This window comes from Lolium rigidum, chromosome 5, assembly GCF_022539505.1.
Source record: "Lolium rigidum isolate FL_2022 chromosome 5, APGP_CSIRO_Lrig_0.1, whole genome shotgun sequence".
Classification (NCBI taxonomy): domain Eukaryota; kingdom Viridiplantae; phylum Streptophyta; class Magnoliopsida; order Poales; family Poaceae; genus Lolium; species Lolium rigidum.
The window spans coordinates 47,354,442-47,363,886 of record NC_061512.1 but is presented as its reverse complement, the minus strand read 5'-3'; the positions used below and the strand labels follow the sequence as shown (position 1 = coordinate 47,363,886).

At 50.7% G+C, this 9,445-nt stretch overlaps 2 protein-coding genes across 4 annotated transcripts; one reads left to right on the top strand and one right to left on the bottom strand.

The window, feature by feature from the left end:
• Positions 1-310: 310 nt before the first annotated feature.
• On the top strand, positions 311-874 carry LOC124655925 (thaumatin-like protein). Its single transcript, XM_047194752.1, has one exon. It carries the CDS (start codon positions 311-313, stop codon positions 872-874), a length of 564 nt encoding a protein of 187 aa, XP_047050708.1.
• A 2,843-nt stretch (positions 875-3,717) lies between these two features.
• LOC124652930 (dihydroceramide fatty acyl 2-hydroxylase FAH1-like) lies at positions 3,718-7,100 on the bottom strand. Of its 3 annotated transcripts, none has more exons than XM_047191978.1 (8): positions 7,086-7,100; positions 5,683-5,756; positions 5,174-5,266; positions 4,899-5,095; positions 4,713-4,818; positions 4,392-4,538; positions 4,151-4,308; positions 3,718-4,032 (listed from the first exon to the last, which is right to left on the bottom strand). In XM_047191978.1, exons 2-7 carry the CDS (start codon positions 5,731-5,733, stop codon positions 4,189-4,191), a joined length of 714 nt encoding a protein of 237 aa, XP_047047934.1. In that variant the 5' UTR covers positions 5,734-5,756; positions 7,086-7,100; the 3' UTR covers positions 3,718-4,032; positions 4,151-4,188. The 3 variants fall into 3 exon arrangements, with proteins under 3 accessions (XP_047047934.1, XP_047047933.1, XP_047047935.1); XM_047191977.1 differs by lacking the exon at positions 7,086-7,100 and adding an exon at positions 5,836-5,898; XM_047191979.1 differs by lacking the exon at positions 7,086-7,100 and having other exon boundaries at positions 5,683-5,889.
• Positions 7,101-9,445: the final 2,345 nt, after the last annotated feature.

Below are 9,445 nucleotides of genomic sequence, written 5' to 3'. Positions count from 1 at the left end.
GGAATTAACACTTTAAGAATCATATTAACCGCTAATTAAAATTCTAAACTTCATGTCTTCATAGACAGGTACCCCACTTGTTAGCTGTTACACAATCATGAGTCCGCCAATGTGAGACAAAATTCAGCTTTAAAAATTTAAAATACTAGTACGGGTACTGATACAGTTTGTATTCTTGTTTTCTTCTCCTCGATGATTCTCGCACGGCCACCCTCGATCTATATATAGCCATGCTACTGCGCTCCACGAACACACCCTAGCTAGCATCTCACTCGTTCCACCACTAGAAAGAACGTTCACCACAATCACAATGGCAGCTCCGGCGGCCTTGTCGTCGACCCTCGTCCTCCTGCTCGTGGCCTTCACCGCCAGCCGTGTCGGCGCGGCCACCTTCTACATCACCAACGGGTGCGCCTCCACGGTGTTCCCCGGCGCCATCCCGGTTGCCCGCGGCGTCGGCGGTACGGATCTCAAGCCCGGCGAGACGTGGGCCCTGAAGGTGGACGCCGGCGCCTCCGGAAGGATCTGGCCCCGCACCGGGTGCTCCTTCGACCCCGTGACCGGCCACGGCGGCTGCGACACCGGCGACTGCGGCGGCGTCCTGCGCTGCGTCCTCCCCGGGAAGCCGCCGGCGACGCTAGCCGAATTCACCATTGGGGCGGAGGGCGGCGCCCCGGACATCTACGGCATCTCCGTCGTGGATGGCTTCAGCATTCCGATGGAGTTCTCGTGCAGCCCTGGCGGGATCGCCGACGGCGTCGTCCGGTGCATGGACGCCGGCTGCCCCGACGCGAACCACCACCCCGGCGACGGGAAGTACCGCACGTGCCAGGGCGACAGCGAGTACCAAATCGTCTTATGTCCATCCACATGATGAGACCCGTTCATACATGCATGGGCATGGCCGCCATGGCAGGCTTCATTAGCCATTTGATCATGATAATATTGTCTTAGAGAATGCAGATGTATGGGGAAATAACTAAATGGATGAATGGAAACTTTCGATTATCTCATCAATGTTCTAGTGTTTGGTTGCTGTCTTGGGAGCTGATGATACTTTTAATCTTCTTATATAATGAAGTTGAACGAGAGATTTTCCTTAATGTCCATGGCACGGCTTCACGAGCCATTTGGTCATGATAATATTGTCTCGGCATGTAAATGTATGGGGAATTAACTGATGAACAGGAACTTTGGATTATCTCAGGTATGTTCATTCCACAGAGCCTACCATTAGATCGGTCTCTGAAGAAGGCTTTCTAGTTTCAGTCTACACTAGGGCTTGCAGATCATGCATCCTACATTTGCATGTCAATATTATGATCTCAGTAGTATATGCTTGCTTGGTTATTTAATAGCAGCGGGTAACTAGACGACTGATGAAAAAGAACAACTCGTTGCATTATCTCTGTCAGCAATGTCCTTGTGTCACTGTCTGGTTGTAGCCTTACTATCCGAGTATCCGTGACCCTGACTAGTTTTTCCAGATGGCACACGCAAAGCCCTCTTAATCATGTCACCTTCTGTCAGCCACATGAGAAGGCCAGGTCCAAAAACATATCCAGAAACACATAAAGAGGAAGGCAACAGAACTTTTTGACAAAGGATTCCCAGTTTCAGACTATGCGCAATTCATGCACTCCGGTTGTACATTCACTCTTGCTGTTTATCAAATGCAGGAAGTGCCAGCAGTGGAAATAACTGAACTGGATGGGCTCACTCAACAAAAAAGCTGGAAGCTTACAGTATATTGAGGAAAGCAATTACTTTGCCTAAAATTTATACTACTTGGCTACCAGATTGATGTTAGGGCATCTCCAAACTGGGCGACGCAAACGGACGCCGAGAGACCGTTTGCGTTTGCCGTGACCGAAAATGCGTCTGGACTCTGGTCCAGCGGGGCGACGCAAAGTGACCGGTCCGTTCGCGGCGATGCATACCTGGCCCAAATATGCACCAGGTTTGCGTCTCCGCGGACGCTGCGCGGACGTGCCAAGTGTCCGCGGTGGTTGCATTCGGGCCTGGTTGGCAGTGACTGGGTAACCATAATATTTGTTCATTACTATTGATTGGCCAAAAAGATCATCTTTACAGAGATGGTTAGTCGAGTTAACCTAAAACTACGATGGCCGTACCTACTCGCCATCGCGCGGCCTACCACGGCCTGGGTTACTCGCAGTCACGCGGCCTACTACTGGCCGCCGGAGGGGGCAGCGCCACCGTCGAAGCGGGAGCGCTTGACGCACTCCGCGCGCCGCGCACGCCACGCATTGGACACCCCGTCCTGCCGCATGTGGCGTTCGAGGGCCTCGGCCAGAGAAGAGTCCTACAGGACTCTCCTGGCCATAGAGTTGGCCGCCTCCGCCGTCGCTGCCTCCACCTCCGCCGCCTCCAACGCCGCCAGTTGGGCGTGGAAGTGGGCCATGTCCGTAGCCACCTCCGCTACCGTTTCGTCCCTGGCCGCGATGGCGCCCTCCAGCTCCCGGTTCTCCTGCTCGACCCGCGCGGGAGAAGGGCACCTCCGATGGAGCGAATACAGGTCGGGGCATATGTACCCGCGACCCACGGAGACCACATAGCTGTGGGCTTCCTCCTCCGCTGCCCAAGCCTGACGGCGCTGGGCACCCCCAGCCAGGGTCTCGAAGGACGCGACCAGAATCTGCTGGTCACCGGCGCACTTGAAGCGGGCGGGTACGTCGCCGCCGTCGTCGGCGATGTCGTGGATGACGACGTCCGCGGGTGGGGCCGCCATCGCCGCCCGCGCCTCCGCGAGCGCCGCCCTGGCCTCGGCGAGCTCGGCCCTGGCGTCGGGATTTCTGCCCTGGCCGCAGCGAGGCACTCACGGAGTTGCGCATGTTGTGCCGCCTCCGCCTCCGCCGCCTCCGGGCCCAGCTGGTCGGCCTGAAAAGCGTCAGCGACTAGCTGCTCGTCCGCCGGGTGGGCTTTGCGGCACAAGTGAACAACCTGATCCCAGCGAAGGTTGTGCTCGGCCATGGATGGATGGTAGGGTTTAACTTGAGGTGTGTCCGTCACCCCGCCGGTGTCCATCATATATAACCACGGTGGAACGGGAAACAGCGTTGCCACGCACGTCGTTTCCTGCGCGCGTGAAACACCGGCAAAACTTGCCAACGTATTAGGCAAGCGCGGGAATGGTCGTCATCGCGCGGGAACTGGTAATCATCGGCGGCAGGCCTCGACGGGACGTTAAACCACCATTAACGACCTTGACGTTGTCTCCGCTAAAAAAATGTGTTCGCACTGTTGGAGATACCTCCGACGCAAACGGTCGCTCTGGACCGCATGGCGTCCACGGACCCACGCAAACGGACATTTGAAATGCGTCACCCCGCTGCAGATGCCCTTATGTCTGAAGAGAATGCTGCGACATATCAACATGATTATTCTTTGTCGGTTCAACAAGAGATTATTCTTTCTTCTTTTCATCGATGGTCCGATACAAACATCTTGCTTACTACAGATTTCTTTATATAGGTTAAAAGTCTCCACACACAAGTCATAACCTCAAGCAGGCAACCTCACATGTGAAGGACAATCCAACAACCTATAAAGAAATCCATCAAAGGGAACATAACAAACTTCTGAAGGCTTTCCAGTTTCAGACTACATGCACTTATCATGTCTCATTCTGCATTCCAGACGAACATCTTTTTGTTCATCAAAAGCAGGCAAGGCCCAGAATGGAAGACTGAATGGTTCATTCAACAGGAAAACCGGAAACTTACAATATATATCAAGAAAACAATTACTATGTTCCAAAATTATACTGGCTACCAACAGCCACAAATTAATGCTGGTGCTACACTAGACAAACTCTGTACACATAGGTGGTCTAACAAGAATCACACGAGACATAATCTGGACGACCAACGACTGGTAACACTGGACTGCAAGTCTGGATAAGCACTTAGGTGACATCTATCTTAGATCTCCAATTAAATTGGTCTGCAGCAAAGAATCGGTAACTGAACAGTAGTTCCTCCGTTGAAACTGTCATTAGCGATGGAGAATCTGCAAGAGCAATAAATTATTAGTCCTAGTGTACCTTCCATGCAGACATGTTAAGGTCGTAATGATACAGGATCATATGATGAGGAAAGTAGACACAGGGGCATAGGGCAAGCCTGACCTCGATATTTGGCATTGCAAGATGACACATGGTGGTACTCAAGTGCTCTTGTCAGCGGTTTTCGTTGAAGGCAGTGTTCCAAACACATGATCCCAAAGGGTTGATGTTATTCCAAAGCCCTTGTTTTGAATTCTGAAGTGGTGGTTCAGATGGTATTTCTGGTGCAGAGCAGAATGAACATGTATGTAAGCACACAAAAAGATATGGAGTGTTTTGATAAGCTTCAGAATGAAATAAGCACCTTCAGATGTTTTGCTGGATCGAATGAGGGATGGGCATGATGCAGGTAGTAGTGTGTGCAATCATAGATCACATAGCCCAACAGGCCACCTCCAAACACACCAGGAGTGGTAGACGTAGTAGTAAAGAGCTTGACTAGACTCCAGAACTGGATGGACAGAGCAGAAGAACACCATTAAGAAGTAATACAGCATCGTAGGACAAGAAGGAAGTTAAAATACACTTTCTATCACAATCTTACAAAGGGCAACCAACTTGGTTTGAATGGCTAACACTCTTTGATGTACAAGAAACCAATAAAAGAATGAGGAAGATTATTTACCGGATAACACAAGATGGCTGCAGCAGTTGGTGGAAACACAAGCCGAAGTCCATCCATTGGATGCTTGTGATGGCATCCATGCAGAAGATAATGAGCTGTGTTTGTCCTGCCAAGTCAAAACAGCTATGATCAGAATATGCTCATCTCAGCTGTTAAACTTCAGCAGTAAATGGCAGCACAACTTACCAGTAACTTTTAGTATCTATGTGGAACAGGTACCGATGCAACGTGTATTCAATCAGTGTCCAGATAAATATTCCTGCCACAACCATCAGCGCCACTTCGGAAACTGTGTGGCCCATTTGGATCGATTGATTCAGGCACCAGCAAACAACAGGCAACCAAATAAGAGGAACTGCCCACCATTTCGTCCGTGTTAAGAACTGAAATGAACCCTTCATCAGAACAAAGTATCTGGAGTTCCAAATAGATGAAGAGCAAATAAAAAACTGAATATTCACCTCCAAAACATCATTGGCGAAAAATCGTGGGCCCTCCTTACTAACAATTGGCTGGTGAACCCAGTCCTGATACTGTTCCTCTAGATGACCAACCTGGAAAACAACACCCAAATATTTGAGTACACGTATCGAAGCAGAGCTCGATTTTCAAATGCACCAAGACACCAAAGCGTAGCAGAAGAAATTAGGCAACAGTCATGATCAAAGAACAATGATACGTAGTAGTGAAATCGAGGAAACCAACAGCTTCACAATTTGACTATCTTAAATTACAGGAGGAAAACTAAAAATAGGTACTCTATACATCTTGGAGATGAGCAAAGAATAGGCTTTTAAGAACTAATAACACTTGTAGCTACTGAACTTCCGTAATCAAAACACTATCATGACTAATTTCTTTGGAAAATCTACTTAACCTACAATGGTTTATGTAAAAGACATAAAACCAATACACCAAATATGCTTTCAAAGCCGACAAAAAATACAAAATTAGATATGGTTACATTTACCTGAAATACAAGAGGCTTGTCCAAATCTACTGTAAAGGCTTGTGCAACCATTTTCTTGGGCGATAATTACCGCACTGCACAAACCACAAGTAAGGATATAGGTATTGTTTACCAAAATCAAACAAGGTAGAACGAATAAATGAAACAAAGTACTTTCAAACCCGGGACAAGTCAAGCTATGTATAGAACCAGCGTGAGACTACATTAGCACTCTATACTATCATCTGCGTTTGTACTCTGTGCAAGTTGGGTAGTTTTTAATTTGTCTCAGGTGATAGAACAATACGGTGCTACCATATTTGAACCATGATTTGGACCCACCAGCCAGCTCTTAGTGACCTGATTTTCAAGAGGAACCGTTCTCAGCCAGCCCATTAGGCATTTATTTTATAAACAAATAAAGGAGCAAGTGGCCATGACGCCCTGGCATTGCTATTGAATGAGGATCTTGGGTCCCAAGGTCCATTCCTAGTGGTGCCAAATCAGGCCTTGGCCTCAAGGTGTGCCACAGCACCACAAACTGAAAAGATCAGCTGGCCCAGATCACAAGATCTGGCTCGAGTCCATATTCAAGAAAAAAAAACTAACATTCCAGTTCAGAGACAAGTGCACATGGCGCAAGCCTTTGTGCCATGTTATACAGTTTCATGCAATTTGACTCCGCGGCATATTCTAATAAAGGTGTGGAAGAAGAATACAACAGAGGCACAGCTCAGAGCCGCCTGTATGGCATCTCACCCCCCCACCACTGGAATCCAAGCAAAAGCTGTGTGCCGGCTGGAGATTGCTTAATCATAACCCCCCATAATGAGAAAAAATACTTTAGGCCAAGCTGTGGCTTGTTCCCACAGTTGGCCAGCTAACTAAAGAACAGAATCAGGCATCTCGCTACTGATTCCGTGGCATGTGAGAAAATCTGATCGTGCTCGCGCATTGCATCGCCGTAGCAAATGCTTTGACAGGTCGTTGTCTCACCCGCTGTAGACTATTTGTAGTACTAGTCAGGAATCTGAATGTTGGAGAAGTGTCTGACTGTGGCAAAGCTTAGGGGCGAAGCAACGAATCTGAAGCCGCTACTCGTAGAAAAAATGCTGAATTACGATTGTCCACGGCAAAAAAAAAAAGAAAAAAGAAAAGAACAGGATACTAAGAGTCGTCGCTGTCGACCGAACGCCCTGGCGCGTCAGATTCTTGCGCAAGGCATTCTCGGACAGAATCCGTCGCCGCCGACCTAGTCTCGGCGAAGCTGCGCCGTCGCAGAGCGCCACAGCCCGGCGAACCGGTCGAGCAATGCGGGCTCGGGGGCGGATCTAATCCCCGGATCTAAGAAGAAGCAAGCGCCGGCGCGCGTCGGCCTAGTCAAACCCCGATTCAGAAGGGAGAGAGGGGCGGGGGGGACGAACCTGCGCGACGCAATGCCGACGCCGACGGCTGGGAACCAGCGGTGGCCGGCGCGCGCGGCAGGGGCCGGTTGACGGCGCTGTGCTGTCTGAGCTCGGAGATGGGAAGGGATGTGAGGGAGGCGGAGGAGGGCGGAGGGCGCTTTAGTTATAGCGAAGACGACTCGGTCCAGTCTACTGCTGGGTGCTGGCTGGCGTCGTTTTCGTAGATTGCTCCCTGGATTTTTGGGGTTTTGTAAGCTGATCCGGTCACAGTCCGTTGGGGCGGCTGGGCTGCTGAATTTTGATAGGCCCTTGGGTTGGGCCTCTGGTGTTTTGGGTTGATGAAATGGTATTTCCTCGATTGAATGCCCACGTCTCAATCCAAAGTTTGGTGTGTTTCATAATAAAAATTATCTTGAAATTTTTGATTAGATTACTGATCCGTTCAGCTTCTTCGAACCTAATTGACTCCTCAACTCTTCCTCCAGCGGCGATGAAGCATCGACGTCTCTGGCTCTCTCTTCATCACCCTCCACAGAAACGGCGACATTGTCCCGCTCGCTCCTCCTCCTTCTCCTCCTCCAGCGAAGCGGAAAAACAGCTTCCCTTCTCCTCCTCACATTTTCAAAATTGGGAAAAATGAACAAGTCTTAATGATGTTTGAGACGCCCCAGGCTTCACGATTCTCGGTTTTGTTTGTCGGAGATCATTGGCCAACCAAATGCCATGGAGGTTATATGGACTTACTTCGCTGACAACTCGAACTCATGCATAGTAGTTTGGCGGAATGAGTTTTGAATTGTCGAGGATAACTCCAGCGTTTCGGTGGAGCGGAGTGTACCCCCTCGCGTCGTCTTCTCTAGGCGACTGAGGGGGCAAAACCCTAACCATTTGTCGCCTCCCCCACACGCCATTCCTCTCCTTTTCGTCCCATGAGGATATTGTCGACGAAGCCCTCCAGCGTCGGTGATGGGGGGCGAGGATCTGCTCACGGGACACCTTGTGCAGCACGATGGAGGCGGGCTCCCATGTGTGTGGGGGGGGGGGGGGGCTGGTCTCTACCCTATGGCGGTTCGGCGGCCCTGCTCCCTCCCACCCTTGGATCAGCATCCCTACCGCTTGAGTTGCATGGCTAGGGTACGGTGTTGCATGTCGCAACCCTGGCAGGGACCATGGAAGCCAAGGCGTGCAGCTCGGGATCACAGAAACGACGTCGACCTGGCAGTGGGTTGCAGGCGCCAGTGCTGCAGACCGTGGTCCTTAGCCGTGTTGGCGGTGAGGGAGCGGTCGATGTCATGCGGAGGTTGCGTCGTTGGGCCTCTAGCATTAGATCATAAGATGGCCTCCCCCCCTGTGTTGCTTGTCTCACCTCCCTAACCTCGGATCTTGTTCCGGTTGCCGGTAGGTGTGGCCGAAAGTAGGGCTCTCGACTTGGAAAAACCCTTGGCCGACGGTGGCGTCCACGACGTCTGTGCCGCTGCCGGTGCCGTTCTCCTTCTTGAAGGCAATATCGAGGTTTATTCCCTTTCTTTTGACCTACCTATCTTGGGTGAAAACCCAAAGCTTCGATTTGGACGGCGGCGACATCGCTCCGATGTTGTTCCATCATTGGTGGTGTTGCCTTGAGATAGCGGGATTGGTGGACTAGGTCGGCGGCGCAGACTAGGTAGTTGGTGGCGGTCGCTCGTTAGTGTGGTGGTGTTGCAGCTCACCTCTACATGTGTTGCTCTTTCCCGGTGGTTGAGTCGTCATTCCCTAGGCCAGCTAGGTGGCACCAGAGCTATCTTTTACCGCATCTTCTTTGTCTTCTCCTAACAGCTTATGTCTCATGTGTTGTGGTTGGTGCAGCGGACGGTGGTGATGTTTGTGGGTGGCAGCGGGGCGAGGTGAGTGCTCGGAGTCCTCTTCACCGATAGCAGGTTTCTAATGCCCATGCGTGGTCAGGGACAGCTGTCTACCTCCGGACAGGTGCAGCGCCCTCCGATCTGGGGTGAGAGAGCATCGTGTTTTCTTCGGAGGTGGAAACGGATGGCGTTGTGACTTTGCTTGGCCTCTTTTAGTTTTTTTTCCAAAAAAGGACAGTCCAGCGCCATCCATCAAGATACCGGTGTCAACGAAGGACTTGCTGAGATGTTAACGAAGTGGCACTGCCCTGGACAGAAAGTCGTTGTTGGAAAGCCTGAATATAAACTGCCTGTATGCTGTATGGTCCAGCCGTGATGGAGTTGATGTGGGGCGTGGAGAAATGTTTGCAAGTTTGGTGCCTGGAGAAAAATCACAGCCGACTGAAGAGGACCGCCTCCCAGGTCAGTAAAGTGCTGAAAGCTTTGCTGAGTTGTTATTATGCGTGCGATGTCAGACCAGAGATGGTCAATGACGAA

What these genes read in the sequence shown, in the direction of transcription:
- LOC124652930 (XM_047191978.1), bottom strand. Translation starts at nt 5,733, where the DNA reads ATGGTTGCACAAGCCTTTACAGTAGATTTGGACAAGCCTCTTGTATTT. An exon ending in ACAAGCCTCTTGTATTTCAG is followed by an intron (nt 5,267 to 5,682) that starts GTAAATGTAACC and finishes GTTGTTTTCCAG; the next exon opens with GTTGGTCATCTAGAGGAACA. An exon ending in CAGCCATCTTGTGTTATCCG is followed by an intron (nt 4,539 to 4,712) that starts GTAAATAATCTT and finishes CTGTCCATCCAG; the next exon opens with TTCTGGAGTCTAGTCAAGCT.
- LOC124655925 (XM_047194752.1), top strand. Translation starts at nt 311, where the DNA reads ATGGCAGCTCCGGCGGCCTTGTCGTCGACCCTCGTCCTCCTGCTCGTG.